The sequence below is a fragment of the Pogoniulus pusillus genome, chromosome 1 (genome assembly GCF_015220805.1).
Source record: "Pogoniulus pusillus isolate bPogPus1 chromosome 1, bPogPus1.pri, whole genome shotgun sequence".
NCBI classification, from domain to species: domain Eukaryota; kingdom Metazoa; phylum Chordata; class Aves; order Piciformes; family Lybiidae; genus Pogoniulus; species Pogoniulus pusillus.
The window spans coordinates 53,456,749-53,473,017 of record NC_087264.1 but is presented as its reverse complement, the minus strand read 5'-3'; the positions used below and the strand labels follow the sequence as shown (position 1 = coordinate 53,473,017).

The 16,269-nt window shown below is 53.1% G+C and overlaps 1 protein-coding gene across 4 annotated transcripts in view; it reads right to left on the bottom strand.

Annotated features, from left to right (window-relative positions):
* Nucleotides 1–12,261: 12,261 nt before the first annotated feature.
* Nucleotides 12,262–16,269, bottom strand: part of PRR5L (proline rich 5 like) — a 44,645-nt gene continuing 40,637 nt past the window's right edge. For 3 of the 4 annotated variants that reach the window (XM_064152370.1, XM_064152376.1, XM_064152384.1), the window contains one exon: nucleotides 12,262–14,879. In XM_064152370.1, coding sequence (XP_064008440.1) covers nucleotides 14,497–14,879 — 383 coding nt within the window. In that variant the 3' untranslated portion in view covers nucleotides 12,262–14,496. The remainder of the gene's footprint in view (nucleotides 14,880–16,269) is intronic. The other variant, XM_064152393.1, reaches the window with a different exon arrangement.

The window sequence follows — 16,269 nt, the reverse complement described above, 5'->3', positions numbered from 1 at the left end:
CTTATACCTAATGCTCTGCCAATGTGGCTCTGACCCAGATATATGTACCCTGAATTACACTGAAACCTGAAAACCCTGCACAGTGTCCTTTACAGCCAGACCAGCCTCTAGCACCTCCCCTTGAAGGGGGAGGAGGGATGCAAAAGTGAAATTTGAAGCATTTACTTCAAGAGGGTGAGGAGGAAACTGATGTTTGCAACTCCTTCTCCTGATGAGCTCTCTGGCCAGCATAGCTGGAAACCGAATCAATGAGCAGGAACAACATACCTGAACAGACACAGTGAAACTCTGGATTTGGAAACTGCCTGAAGACCCCAAGGGCAGAAACATCCTGCTCTCTGCACGCTGCTTTTGTGCTGAGGCTGCTCCCAGACAGCAGCTGAGATCAGAACATGAACTGCATCCTCCAGCCTCCCCCTTTAGTTTTCACCTGGCCAGCAGGCAGACAGCCTCTGGGCAGACCACTGATGTGTCCGAGCAAGACTCCTACTGTCATACCAAAGTCGGGTAGACAGGCCCTGTATCACCTGGCTGGTGATGCCTGCTTCTTCCTGAAGCAAACTGGCTGGACTAGCTGACACTAGTCACTGATGGGGCATACCTGTCAGCCTGACCTCAGTGCCAGGGAAACTGATGGAGCAGGTTATCTTGGGGGTGATAAGAGCGCACCTAAGGGATGGCAAAGGGCTCAGGTCCAGCCAGCATGGGTATAGGAAGGGCAGATCCTGCCTTTCTAACCTGATCTCCTTCTATGATCAGGTGACTGCTTGGTGGCTGTGGGGAGACCTGTGGATGTGGTCTGTCTGGACTGCAGCAAGGCCTTTGACACTGTCCCCCACAGCAAACTGCTGGCTAAGCTGTCAGCCCGCGGCTTGGATGGCAACACTCAGTGCTGGGTTAGGAACTGGCTGGAGGGACAAGCCCAGAGAGTGGTGGTGAATGGTGCCACATCCAGCTGGTAGCTGTCACTAGTGGTGTCCCTCAGGGATCTGTGCTGGGCCCCATCCTCTTTAACATCTTCATAGATGATCTGGATGAGGGCATCGAGTCAGTCATCAGCAAGTTTGCAGATGACACCAAGCTGGGGGCAGATGTGACTGAGTTGGAGGGCAGAAGGGCTCTGCAGCAGGACCTTGACCGCCTGCACAGATGGGCAGAGTCCAAGGGGATGGCTTCAATAGCTCCAAGTGCAGGGTGCTGCACTTTGGCTACAACAACCCCATGCAGAGATACAGGCTGGGGTCGGAGTGGCTGAGAGCAGCCAAACAGAGAGGGATCTGGGGGTACTGATTGATACCCACCTGAACATGAGCCAGCAGTGTGCCCAGGTGGCCAAGAGAGCCAGTGGCATCCTGGCCTGCATCAGGAATGGTGTGGCCAGCAGGAGCAGGGAGGTCATTCTGCCCCTGTACTGTGCACTGGTTAGACCACACCTTGAGTACTGTGTTCAGTTCTGGGCTCCCCAGTTTAAAAGGGATGCTGAGATGCTTGAGCATGTCCAGAGAAGGGCGATGAGGCTGGGGAGAGGCCTTGAGCACAGCCCTACGAGGAGAGGCTGAGGGAGCTGGGGTTGTTTAGCCTGGAGAAGAGGAGGCTCAGGGGAGACCTTATTGCTGTCTGCAACTACCTGAGGGGTGGTTGTGGCCAGGAGGAGGTTGCTCTCTTCTCTCAGGTGGCCAGCTCCAGAACGAGAGGACACAGCCTCAGGCTGCACCAGGGGAGATTTAGGCTGGAGGTGAGGAGAAAGTTCTTCACTGAGAGAGTCATTGGACACTGGAATGGGCTGCCCGGGGAGGTGGTGGAGTCGCCGTCTCTGGGGCACTTCAAGGCAAGGTTGGACGTGGCACTTGGTGCCATGGTCTAGCCTTGAGCTCTGTGGTAAAGGGTTGGACTTGATGATCTGTGAGGTCTCTTCCAACCCTAATGATACTGTGATACTGTGATACTGTTGGAGCCCTGTGGTGTTTGGCTAGGAGTTTTCTTTCCTGCAATGATGCCCACTCAGTGCTGCTGCCCTCCCTCCCTCCCGCAGCGCATCCCACCTGCAGCCAGCATTTATGTCAAACAGCTGTTGTAGCATCCAGGGCCCAAGTTTCCCTTCTTCGTTCTTCTCTGCTCTTACATGTTAGAGGGTCTGTCTCTGATGGCCAGTAGGAGAACAGGGCTGTAGGTCTGAGCATCTGTTGTGCTCCAGCCACGCAGGCAACAGGAGATCCTCCTGGAAGCTTGTGCTCATAGCAGAGGAGCTGCATGTTCCCCAGAAAGCTAAAGATGTGACAAGCCCTAAGGGTTCACCCACAGCCTAAGCAGATTGTCTGGGCTAAATTTACACCACTTACCTCAGATTTTGCTGGCACTTTGTATATTATTTCAATCTCTATGTTGAGGGCCATAAGCCAAAGGGAATAGTTTGGATCCCACTCAGGTATATCTGCCCCTTTCCATGCAAGCCACAGCCAAGAGGAGTGAGTGCAAGTGTTGATGTCCTACTACCAGAGAGGGGACAAAGATAAGAGAGGAAAGCTCAGACTTGAGCAAGTCCATGTTTACCTGACCATAAAAACAATGCCATGGTCCAAGGCTCCCAAGTCCATGGGTCATGTGCTGCACCATGCTTGTCTCTGTTCTTCTGAGAGACTAGGAACTGGAAGATAATGATTTCTCTGCAGCTGTGAACACATGTCAGGGAATCTGTTCCTTTTGTATTCCAAGTCATTTTACTTTGCACAGAAAAAGAAATACCCTAAACTCCTGAAAAACAGCTGCCACAGGAAAGAAAAAACAGAAACGAAAACCAACCAAACCAAACCCACAAAACCATCCCAAACCCAAACAAGTTCAGCTTCTCACACCCCTGTTGGGATATTCCAAATCACAGAATCAGGCAGGTACCACAAGGAGCAGCCAGTTCCAACCTGCCTGCCATGCCCAGGGACACCCTACCCTAGAGCAGGCTGCCCAGAGCCTCATCCAGCCTGGCCTGAAACACCTGGACACTGGAATGGGCTGCCCGGGGAGGTGGTGGAGTCGCCGTCCCTGGAGCTGTTCAAGGCAGGACTGGACGTGGCACTTGGTGCCATGGTCTGGCCTTGAGCTCTGTGGTAAAGGGTTGGACTTAATGATCTGTGAGGTCTCTTCCAACCCTGATGATACTGTGATACTGTGTGATACTGTGATACTCTGATACCTCCAGCCATGGGGCCTCAACCACCTCCCTGGGCAACCCATTCCAGCCTCTCACCACTCTCCTGCTCAACAACTTCCTCCTCTCATCCACTCTGAACCTCCTCACCTCCAGCTTTGTTCCATTCCCCCCACCCCTGCCACTCCCTGACAGCCTCAAAAGTCCCTCCCCAGCTTTTTTGTAGCCCCCTTCAGATGCTGGAAAGGCACAATAAGGCCACCTGGGAGCCTCCTCTGCTCCAGCCTGCACAGCCCCAACTCTTTCAGTCTGTGCTCACAGCAGAGCTGCTGCAGCCTCTGAGCATCCTCCTGGCCCTTCTCTGGACACTCTCCAGCATCTCCACATCCCTCTTGTCCCAGGGGCTCCAGAACTGGATGCAGTACTCCAGGTGGGGTCTCAGCAGAGCGGAGTAGAGGGGAAGAGTCACCTCCATGGACCTGCTGCCCACACTTCTCAAAACACAGTTCTTAAACCCATATTTGTTACTACACATATCTAGTTTAAAGCCAGCTCTACAGGGGTTTGTGTTTAGCTGTAGTGCTAGGTCAGAGTGAAAAGGACGCCTCATTCCAGGCGGAACTGTAATGCTGCACTGACCTCCAGTGGAAGCTCAAGAAACAAAGCCAGTTGCAGGAGTTTCACAACCCTCTGGAGCCAACTTGTCTTGTTTAGGAGCTTTGTGGAGGCACCGAATTCTCCTGGGGATCAGGGAATTTATTGCTGATAGCTGGATGCTCAGGGTAAATACGGTAAAATAAGGTAGGGGGGTTTGGTTGGACTGGATGATCTTGGAGGTCTCTTCCAGCCTGGTTAATTCTATGAGTCTGTGAATAATGTTTGCAGTCTGAGTCTAGCCTCACCACATTTAAACTTAAACATGCAGGTATTAAACAGAGCTTTCCAAAGCCAGTCGGCTTGAGGGTGAATTTTCATTGATCAAGGTGCAAGTTTCCTCCACTTTTCTACTGCAGAGAGTTTCCAAAGATGGTAGATTTTGGTTTTCCCTTCAGAAAAATCTCTTTTTGTTCTGTTTTGGTCCCTGTTAACCACAATCTTCCTACAGGAACACGGCGCAGGTCACCACCTGTTGGTGAGGGATACCAGAGGGACTCCACACGGTTCCATGTGGATCCCACCGGAGCCCTTTCATGTTTGTTCTGACTCCATGTATATAGCCTTGAGCACAGACCACACACATTAGCATGCTCTAGGCAAGAACAACCCAGGCTTTCACACACATCACGCCTTGATTTCTCATTAGCCAGGCGCACACTGCTTCTCCACGTGGCGCAGCTGGCCACCAAGGTCACCTCTTGGCTGCACCTCACAGTGTCACAGTATCACCAAGGTTGGAAGAGACCTCACAGATCATCAAGTCCAACCCTTTACCACAGTGCCCAAGGCTAGACCATGGCACCAAGTGCCACATCCAACCTCCATTCTTCTTTGGGACTGGGGTAAGGTTGAGAGGGGCAGGGGGAAGGTGCAGGGGTGGTTGGCAGCCCCTCCTGGGGACTCAGGTCTCTGGGAGGGGAGTTGTGTTTCTGTGTTGCTTTTCCCTTGTCTATGTCTGTCTATAACTGTATATACTGTAACTATCTGCTTGTATATGGTGCTAGCTGTAAATAAAAGCTTCTTTCATATTCCCAGAGCCAGCTGAGCCCAGTCTGGCTGATTGCTAAAGTGTGGGGGGCGGGGAACACCCAAACCATCACAGTGAGCCAGCAGTGTGCACTTGCAGCCTGGGGGCCAGAGTGATGAACATCAGAGTTCACATTCCAAGTCCTTCTTGGTCCCAGCTCTCTCCCAGGGCAGCCTGTCCCACACACTGCACATGGGCCTGAGTTACTGGCAGAACCACCCCCTGGGTGAGAGAGGGAATTAATACTGGTGTTGCCACCTTGCAGTTCCCATACTCTTGCCCAGAGATCTGAGGTGGGCTGGCCATGCCATCTGTCCATGTCCTTCCTCACAGAGTGTTTGCCACAGTGGCCCTTGGGATGTCCCCTGCCTAGCTTAAGCTGGTTTCCTAAGAGGAGGGGGAGGAGGATGTGTATTTCTGAGGGTGGAGATCCATGTGGAAGGCAAAGGACAAGTGTCATCCCCTTTCTTCAGTTCAGACACAGAGGCTTTAAGCTCACTCATGTCTCGAGTCAGGGTTTCTAGGGCTGCCACCATTGCTTTGCAAGAGACACTATCTTCCAAGTGCCTTAGACCATTAAAAAAATTAGTGAATGGTTGGAAGATTCTGTGATAAACTGGGACTAGATTCACATCAGTGAGAAAATAAAGGACAATGAACAAGCCTAACTGCTGTGAATCCAGAAAGTTGTGAAATGCTTTTGCAGGAACCTGCAAAGAGTTATTCTTACACAATAAAGAGCCTCCAGAGAAACCTGTGAAAAGACAAGGAGCACTTGTTGAGAATCAGTACTAGAACAAACTCGTAGAGAGCAGACTGCTGACCATGTACTGCTAACTATGTAACAAAACTTTTACAAGGAATGCTGAACTTACACCATGAGAACAGAGGGGATACTGAAGAAGGGAGGTTGTAGCCAGGTGGGGTTGGGCTCTTCTATCAGGCAACCAGCAGCAGAACAAGGGGACAGAGTCTCAAATTGTGCCAGGGGAGGCCTAGGCTGGATGTTAGGAGGAAGTTGTTGGCAGAGAGAGTGATTGGCATTGGAATGGGCTGCCCAGGGAGGTGGTGGAGGCACCATCCCTGGAGGTATTCAAGCAAAGCCTGGATGAGGCACTTAGTGCCATGGTCTGGGTGACTGGACAGGGCTGGGTGCTAGGTTGGACTGGCTGAGCTTGGAGGTCTCTTCCAGCCTGCTTGATTCTATGATTCTATGTATACAGCAGGATGACTCTGGCTTTGTGTCTCCAAAAGAAACAACAAAGGGAAAGAAGAGACCCCTGCATTTTTGCCTGTTCAAATAAATAATTAGCATAAGATTGCCCTTTCTTGGAATAGTTAATGAATATGTATGCTTTTCTTGGAATAGCTAATGCACATATATAGAGAAGTGTAGTATAAAGCTTGGCACTAAGAATCTAACTCGTGCTTGTAGGGGGAGATTTCTCTTCACAGCACCCAACGCGTTGTTTGCTTGCTTCCTGTCCCCTGAATAAAACTTGATTCACTTTGAGTCCATCAATCATAGTAATTCCTACTATCTCTACCCGGTGTGGGGGTGTGTGTAGAAGGGGCACCTTGAGTGAGGTTCTTTAAGAGAGCTGGTTTCATATGTACATCATCAGGGCCCAAAAGGCAGTTGGCCATTGCCATAAGTTACTTTTTGCACAGCCATTTGCCTTAAAACACATATAATCCCCTGCTCCATAGTTGCCCACTTTAGAGGGTGGTAAATCATGTCCTCTTTGGAGTGGTAATGGAGGCAATAAGGTGGGTCCAAGGTGTCTATGTGCCACCAAGCCTCCCCAGTTCTTTATCGACAGCCCCATCTCTTGATAGAGGCCCCAGTTGTTTGGCTTCTCTTTGATCATAGAATCAACCAGGTTGGAAGAGACTTCCAAGATCATCCAGCCCAACCTAGCATCCAGCCCTGTCCAGTCAACCAGACCATGGCACTAAGTGCCCCAGCCAGGCTTTGCTTGAATACCTCCAGGGATGGTGACTCCACCACCTCCCTGGGCAGCCCATTCCAATGCCAATCACTCTCTCTGCCAACAACTTCCTCCTAACATCCAGCCCAGACCTCCCCTGGCACAGCTTGAGACTGTGTCCCCTTGTTCTGTCGCTGGTTGCCTGGCAGAAGAGCCCAACCCCACCTGGCTACAGCCTCCCTTCAGGTAGCTGTAGACAGCAATGAGCTCTGCCCTGAGCCTCCTCCAGGCTGCACACCCCCAGCTCCCTCAGCCTCTCCTCATAGGGTTTATGCTCCAGGCCCCTCACCAGCTTTGTTGCCCTTCTCTGGACACCTTCCAGCACCTCAGCATCTCCCTTGAATTGAGGGGCCCAGAACTGGACACGGCACTCAAGGTGTGGCCTGAGCAGTGCTGAGTACAGGGGCAGAATAACCTCCCTTGTCCTGCTGCCCACACTGCTCCTGATGCAGGCCAGGATGCCATTGGCTCTCTTGGCCACCTGGGCACACTGCTGGCTCAGCTTCAGCTACTCTCTATCAGCACCCCCAGGTCCCTTTTTCTCTGGCTGCTCTCAGCCACTCTGGCCCCAGCCTGTAGTGCTGCTTGGGGTTGTTGTGGCCAAAGTGCAGAACCCTGCACTTGGCCTTGTTCAATCTCATCCCATTGGCCTCTGCCCGCCCATCCAGCCTGGCCAGGTCCCTCTGCAGGGCTCTCCTGCCCTCCAACAGATCCACAGCTGCTCCTAGCTTGGTGTCATCTGCAAACATACTAGTTCCACAGTCAGGGCTGTGGGGAGGCAGTTCTCCAGCTATGTGCCCTGCAAAGTGTCATGGCACCAAAGGCAAACAGATAGCAAACAAAAGTAAGGCAGCAGCAGCAGCAAACAAACAAGTTTGGTAGGTCGTAAGCATTTTGATGAGCATCTTTGACCAACAGCAACAGATAAATACATTCCTAGAACCAACCCTCAGTTATTTCTCAAAAAAAGGGAGATGCACATGCCCAGCATCTGTGACCTGTGCTTACCAAAACACAAAGCAGGCTGCAAAACAAGGCCAAGTATGGTGTCTGTGATAGACTGAGAGGCCACATGGCTTTTGTCCACTCTCCTGCACTTCTTCCACCTGGGAAGAAGCAGCAGAGTGGGGGGGAGAGCACACCAAGGTGGGTACTCAGGTAGGAGTTTAGGGCATTTGATAGATATGTATTCTAGGTATAATTTGGACCTTCCACCTCAGGGGTGCCTTCAGCATGAGCACCACCTGGGCTCATCCTCCTCTCACCCTACTTTTTTACCTCATTGCTGATTGTTTTCTTCCTTATGTACCTTACGTTGCTACATAGCTGGGACAGTAATGAACTGAGAGAGGGAATGGCAGGGCAAGGTGGTGACCTGCAGCTCTTCCCAGCCACCACTCCCCTTCACCAGCCTCACATCAGCAAAGACCAACTTGCTCACCCCCCCATTTTTCCAGGGAGACATTCCCATGTGATTATTTCACTCTATTTTCCCTTCTAGAGCAAGACCCAGAGAGATCTCAGGCACTGTACCCAGTGCAGGCAGCACAGGGCCATTCCAAGGCAAAGCAGAGTTCGTTGCACAGGAGAAGCCTGGGTCAGGGGAGCTCAAACGTGATGGCCAGGAACAAACAGGCAGAGGTTTTGCCATGCTCATGCCTTTACTCCACAGCCCTTTTCTCCATAGCTCCTCTCCCTGCATCCCTTACACAGCTCCTGTATTTCAGCTCCAGGCTGATCTCCACCCGCCGTTACCAGACTCTGGGCTGAGCACAGCCAAGCCCGGGGCTGGCAGACCACACCAGCACACACGGCAGCAGAAGTTAGGACCGCGCAAATTCCAAGCTGAAGCACTCAAGAGGTCCCCACTAGTCATGAGCATTAGCAGGGGCTCATTTCAGCCACCCAGGCTCAAGAAGCCCCAGCTCTACCTGCTGTCAGCCAGGCCCTCCGGTCCCACTGCAGTGTCCAGCACTACAACACTTTCCAGCCCTGCCCTCTGTCCCTGGGAGCGGGTGGGCAAAGCGCCCTTTGCCAAGGCCTTGAAACAGCCGGACCAGACCCGGTCAGGCAGCAGGGCAGAGCTGATGCGGGGCAGCACCCGAAACGAGGCTCTGCCCGCCAGCGGCTCTCGGCTGCGGGAGCCGGCGGCTGCGGGAGCCGGCGGCTGCAGCCCCAGGGCACGCAAGGACAGCCCCGCCTGGCTCGCAGCGGCTTTCTCGCTGGGAGCTGGCAGCAGCTGTGGCTCACAGTACGCAAACTCCCTCCCTGCTTCCACTCCCCAGGGGGACCACCAAGAGCCACGGCAGCGCAGGGAGCCGGGGAGCGGCGCCCGGAGGGCCGCAGGCAGGCTGGCAGTGGCGCACTGGCGGCGGCACGGCAGCAGCAGCGCCGTGCTCGGCTTGCGCTGCGCTCGGCACCGACAGCGCCGTGCTGGCCAGAGCGGGTGGGGCCGGCACCAGCCGCGCAGTGGTGGCCCTGCTCTGCACCAGGGACAGGAGCATGGTGGAGGCACCTGAAGCCTTCCTGAGCAGCAGCTCCCAGCTCTGCCTCACCTGCAGCTCCTGGCTAGGGAACGAGATGGGTGGGGCTAGCATGGTCTGCACGGGACTCCCTGGGGGTCTCTGCAGGCACTGGGTGCTGATGTCTGCTCTGCTCCTTCCTCCCGCAGCCTAATCGAGGTGCAGGTGTTCCTGATGACTGCAGGGAGGGTTGGACAAGGTGATATTTGAGGGTACTTGAAATGCTACGGTTTATGAAAATTAATAAGCAGAAGAAAGGAACTTAAATATGAATTGTTATTCATTAAATAGCATTTCCCCTCCCTCCCCCCCTCCTCGGAGCTTATTCATTTGGTTCGTGTGTCCGGTAGATGGTAAGTATTTACACAAAGGGTGTTTATAACACAGTAGTACCCAATCTAGGGAAAAACAGAACTGGGAGATCTGGGGGAACAACAGACAGCAGCATGACCGCGGAAGGTGCAGTACCGCATTTGGTCACAAGGCGGACCCCTCGACCTCACTGAGCACTGCTAAACCCCATCTAAGCCAGCGGAGAAGTAGCCGAAATGAACTCGGGCAGACCACTGCGCCGCCACCCAGAGGAACTGCCCCTGTATGAAGATGCTTCCGAAACCACCGTTGGTAATCCCAAGGGAAAAAACCCACAATGGTAAGCGGCAGTCCAAACAGAGGGAAAGGGAGAAAGAGCTGTGGAGCTGTGATGAGCTGCGCTGCTGAAAGCAGGCGGCCGCTGTGAACTAGGGCTGTCGCCGCTGCACGCAGGACGGGAACGCGTTCTGGCCGCAGTCAGGAACCCACTATCCAACTGTGCACTGCTCCCAATCATCCTCCCTTCATTCTGTCATGAAAACAAAACTGTCCACTGGCAGAAAGCATCAGGAGTGTAGCCAATCAAAGTGCTGTGCAGCAGGTAAGCTGCAGATACATTCCCCAAAAGGCAGTGACATGTCTTGGGTTATGTGAGGCATGGGGCTTGATTCTTCCACCCCCAGCCAGACTTACCTGCACTGTCTGCTCCCTCGCCTCACTCTGGACCCTGTAACGGGGGAGGCAAACGGTAGTGGCAAAACAGGTTTGACTTGCTTCCAGCAGAGTCCTTTCGAAGACATGCAAGCTGTGAATCCCTGAGTTTGGAAAGGCTCCAGAGAAGGAGACTCCACAACCTCTCTGGGCAGCCTACTCCAGAGCTCTGGCACTATCAAAGTACAGGAGTTTCTCTCGTGTCTAAGAGACACCTCCTATGTTCCACTTTGTGCCTATTGCCCTTTATCTTGTTGCTGGGTACTAATGAAAAGAGCCTGGCCCCAGCCTCTTGACCCCACAGGTCCTTTATCTCTTGCTGAGCATTGCTCAGATGCCCTCTCAGGCTGCCCTTCTCCAGCCTCAGCAGCCCCAGGGCTCTCAGCCTTTCCTGGTCACAGAGATGCTCCAAGCCCCTCAGCATCTTTGGAGCCTCCACTGGACTCTCTCCAGTAGTTGCCCATCTGTCTTGAACTGGAGAGCCCAGAACTGGATGGAATACTCCAGGTGTGGCCACACCAAGGCAGAGCAGAGGCAGTTGGCTATGACAGAAGACAAAAAAAATCACCCAGGTTGCTTCCCACCTAGCTGGAAACTGCGGAAACTCTTCTTGCTGGCACTGCAAACTTGCTGCATACCTATGGGGGATGTAGGGGAAAGGGCAGTTTTGTGCTCAGGCCCCCTCGGGAAGTGCCAGGCAGAAGTGTACAGGCCTGGGCAATTGATCCCTGACCTTGAGGAGACTGCAGAGAGACTCGGGGTGCTGGACAGGGACTCCCTTTGGTACTTCTCAATTCAAAGGCAACAGACTTGGGGAGGTGGCCAGAGAGATCTCTTCTGCCCCTCTGACAGCTCTCCCAGGAGGTCTTCTCAAGCAGATGACCATGAGGGGTGTTAGACCTCAGATGCCCATGAGATTAGAGCTGCCCTGTGCCTCTGTCATGGCTATGTGACATGGTGAGCAGTGCAGAGGTGAAACCCCAGACTAGAACCCAGAATATCATCATCTCCTTTTCAGGTGGTAACAGCAGGGCAGAGAGTCAGACAGAGGTAGAAAAAGTGCCCTGGTGAGCAGCATCAAGAGGTGGGAACAGAGTCAGCCTCTGCTGCAGCTTAGCTGGAAGGCTGCTGTGGCTCTGGATCCTGGGGCACTAGGGACACTCGTGATGAGCACAAGGTGAAACACAGAACAGGCTGGTGCCATTTCAAGGCAGAATCTGTGCGGGTCAGCATTGTCTGGATGTGAGGCCAACACTGCTGGAGATGCACCTGGAAAGAGCTTGGGGCTTCATCCTACTGCATTCCCAGGAGTCTCAACCCTTTGCCAAGGACCTGCTCAGCAAGGATGCCATCACCTTGTGTTACTCTGGCCAGTGCCCTAGAGAAGGTCTGTTCAGTGCATGTGGCACCTCTGTTCACAAAGCTTCTTCTCTGCCTCAAGTGCAGACAGCCAAGGCAGGGCAGCTTCTCCCTAGCATCAGGTGACAGGACAAGAGGAGATGGCCTGAAATTATGCCAGGGGAGGGTTAGGCTGGAGATGAGGAAAAAAAATCTTTGCTATGAAAGTGGTCAGGGATCGGAAGAGGCTGACCAGGGAGGGAGGTGGTGAAGTCACCATGCCTGCAAGTGTTCAAGAAACCTCTGGGTGTGGCACTTGGGAACATGGTTTGATGGCTGTGGTGGTGTTGGGTCAATGGTTGCACTTGGAGGTCTTTTCCAACCAAAACTATTCTATAACTCTACAAAAATCCAAATGTGTCTCACACTGCAGCTCTGCCCTGGGGACAGAGATTTTACTCTTCACTTCCAGTGGCCTAAACCTTGGCAAGCAAAGAACAGCAGCAGCAGAGAGTGGCCCTCTAGGTCTGTAAAAATGATGCTCATGACCTAGACCTTCAGTGTGTGGTTTACAGAAGAGGCTATTTTCTTTTCCCTTCAGTTAACAAAAGTTAGGTCAGCAGCTTTAATTCTCCTTCAAACCCAAAACATCTTGGGAAGTGCATGGTTTGGAGAGGCTCAGTGCAAAGTTTTGTGAAAGAACAGACACAAAATCCAAATAATTCCAATGATACATCCACAACAGAAATTCAAGTTAAAACCAGGGCTGGATGCCTGTCAGCTCTAAAGACCATGCAAGAACAGGTCAGGAAATAAAGAAATCCTTCTAACTTTCCCTCTGATAGAGGGCACTGCTCACTAAGGCACATGTTGGAGTACCTGCAGCAAGCAGATGGGTTACAGAACAGGAAGAAGAGCACTCATGAGAGCAAACTGAAATGCTGCAGGTTGGTCACTTCCTTAAAACCCTTTAAAATGTGTAATCAAGAAAGGTCACAGGCCCCACTGTGACCAAGGCAAGGCTTTAGATCACTGCAAGGGGCTGCTGAAAAGGGTTCTCAACCTGCCCAGGGAGGTGGTTGAATCCCTGTCCCTGGAGGTGTTTCCAAGAGGCAGAGGTGTTGGTGCTGAGGGCTATGGGTTAGCACCAGCCCGGGTAGAGTTAAAGGTTGGACTCTATCTGAAAGGGCTTTCCAACCAACCCAAACCATTCTGTGATTCTGCAAGAAATGCCTCTTGAGCAGGCTGCCATCATCTGCCCCACACAGAGGTCCTGTGCCAAGATGAGACCAGCATGGTCTGCTAGCTCTGGCTGTCTACCAGAGTGATTCTGAAGCTCCACCAGGATCCACAGCTGCCCTGGGGCAGATGGCAATGAATGAGTTGGCCTGGTCAGTCCAGCTTATGAATAGGAGGGGAACTTGTCCTGGAGTCCACCTGAAGGAAAGACTGCTTGAAGCTGCATCTCCCTGGCCTCTGCTGGACTCCAAGGAGCAGGCAGCCAGCACAACTCAATCTCTGCTTTTCAACACAAGCACGCCTGGGCGGCAGAACCTGGCCTTGAAATGGTTTGAAATGAGAGCAGAGCAGATTGAGATCGGATGTGAGGAACAAGTTCTGCACCAGGAGGGTGCTGGGACACTGCAACAGGTTTCCTAGGGAGGGAGTTGAGGTCCCATGCCTGGAGATCTGCAAGGTGAGGCTGGATAAAGCTGTGAGCAACCTGCTCTAGGGGAAGATGTCCCTGCTGAGTGCAGAGGAGTAGGACTGAATGACCTTTGGAGGTCCTTTCCAACCCAAACCATTCTATGGTTTTATGAAATGCACAAGTGCTAGAAGTACCAGAACAGCCCAAGGATGAAACCCTGCTTGGCACCTCCCATCTGGAATTGTGACAGCCCAGTGCTAAGAAGCACCTTGATGTCTCCTGCACAGCTGCAGACTTTGCCTGGAGTCTCCTTCCCAAGGGAATCCATCGAGACTTTTCCTTTCGCTGCAGTCTACCACCACTGAAGAACTGAAAGCGAATTGGTGCCAAACGCAAGGATGCATAGGACTGTATTTTGTCCTCCATTTAAAACCCCACCCCTCCTTTTGCACCCCATTTACACAATGCCCCCCACTAAAGATGACTGCAACCAAATGAAACACATATGAAGTCCTCATCGGGAACCCCACATGTACTCAGTCCTCTTCAGGTCTGGGCAACAAAACCAAGTCTGATTTCTTTAGATTTGGACTTTTCATCCATGTCGGTGGGAGGACAAACCCAAGGATCTTCTCTCACAAGCCACCTGAGCAGGATGCAAATGCTTTCCTCCCTGAGTTCCACTGCAAGAGAAAAATGCAGTCCCCTCCGCCACAACCGCCCCAGAAGCAAAGAGAATGTCTAGCACCCAGCTCTCTGCGACAGGAACCAAGAGCAAACAAGCAGCAGAAAGCTGGGAAAGGCAGAGAAAAGCAGAAAGAGGCCAATTTGCATCCTACCAAGGAACCAGAGAAAAACCTGAGGCTGTGTTTGCAGCAGTGGAGGAAGAAAGCTCACAGAAGGCTATTCAACATGTGCTATTCAACAGTGGAACCTTTGCAGCCCTCAGCTCGCCTTCAGGAGCAGCCTGGTATCTCCACACCAAGAATGAGCCCAAACAGGCAAGAAAAAGAAATCTGGAGAGCACTGCCCAGAAGACATGAGGTCCTCCCCAGCCATTTCACCGACACGAGCAGAGCTCCCACTTGTCTTCCCTTCCCAGCAGCGACGACACGGCACTGCCCAGCTCTCTCCTCTCGAGCCTTCTTCTAGCTGACCAACGTGCAGCTCAGCTCCGCGGGCTCCTGCCTGCCTGCTGCCAGGCCTGCCTCTGGCCCATCAGCAATACTGGGCTCGCTGGAGCACTGCCTGTGGCTAAAACCGGGCTGCAGGAGGAGGCGTTTGTCGGCGCTGTCCGGCTCCTCGGCCACCATTCCCGTGTGCATCATGGAGGCCACGGCCAGCAGCTGGATGTCCGAATGGGCGTTAGCGACGGTGTGGCGACGGATGCTGCCACACTTCTCCAGGTAGGCCTCCCCCTCCTGCTCTGTCAGTGGGGTCAGGGGCGTCTCGCTGGGCTGCCTGCTGGACACCACCTGGGATGAGTAACTCAGCGCTCCGGTCTTCGGGCGGGACCTGGAGTGCCGCCTCTCTGCAAGAGAAAGAAAGCAGCGGTCAGCAGCAGGGCGCTGGCAGAGCATTGGCTGAACTGCTGGGCTGGCCCTGGGGAACACAAAGTACCACCAGATGTTCACCCTGCCAGGGGATTTGGAAAGGAGTTCTGCCTCTGCCCCAGCAAGGAGCCACTTCCCATCCTGCTGTAAGGCGACGGTGCAGCTGCTCACAAGAGAAGTGAGCCGAAAAGTAATGAGCACAGCAAAGGAACTTCCTTCAGCATCCTGATAGTTACTGCTCCCCAAGCAGTGCCACGGGTTGGGGATAAAATGGCTGGAGAGCAGCCAGGCAGAAAGGGACCTGGGGGTACTGGTAGACAGCAGCTGAAGCTGAGCCAGCAGTGTGCCCAGGTGGCCAAGAGAGCCAGTGGCATCCTGGCCTGCATCAGGAGCAGTGTGGGCAGCAGGACAAGGGAGGTTATTCTGCCTCTCTACTCAGCACTGGTCAGGCCACACCTTGAGTGCCGTGTCCAGTTCTGGGCTCCTCAACTCAAGAGAGACCTTGAGGTACTGGAATGTATCCAGAGAAGGGCAATGAAGCTGGTGAGGGGCCTGGAGCAGAGCCCTGTGAAGAGTGGCTGAGGGAGCTGGGGGTGTGTAGCCTGCAGAAGAGGAGGCTCAGGGCAGAGCTCATTGCTGTCTACAACTATCTGAAGGGAGGCTGTAGCCAGGTGGAGTTGGTCTCTTCTGCCAGCCAACCAGCAACAGAACAAGGGGACACAGTCTCAAGTTGTGCCAGGGCAGGTCTAGGCTGGATGTTAGGAGGAAGTTGTTGGCAGAGAGAGTGATTGGCATTGGAATGGGCTGCCCAGGGAGGCGGTGGAGTCACTGTGCCTGGAGGTCTTGAAGCAAAGCCTGGATGAGGCACTTAGTGCCATAGTCTGGTTGATTGGACAGGGCTGGGTGCTAGGTTGGACTGGATGATCTTGGAGCTCTCTTCCAACCTGGCTGGTCCTATGATTCTATGATTCTATGATTCTCTTGCCCAGGAGAGTGAGAGCTGAGTAGGATGTCTGTCGTGCAAGTTCACTAATATCAGTGACACTGAAGTCACACAAATCCCCAAAGAAACATTCAGTGAGGACTTGAGCTCCCCTCCCTTTCTCTGGAAATTGTCTCCCAGGAGATGCCACTAGCTGGCACCAACAGCAAATTCCTGATGCTGCTGCAGCACGACCCACTCTAACACATGTCTGGCTTTGGGACTAGACACCCAACAGCCCAGTGAAGGGCTGCAAAGGGGAAGGCAGTGCTTGCAGAGCACGGGTGAAGGTGGTGACACAGCATTGAAGGATGTAGGGTCTTGGATGCTTAGTGGATGGGTGGTGGAAAGATGAAGGGGAAAACATGTCTGGCTTTAAACTGTGC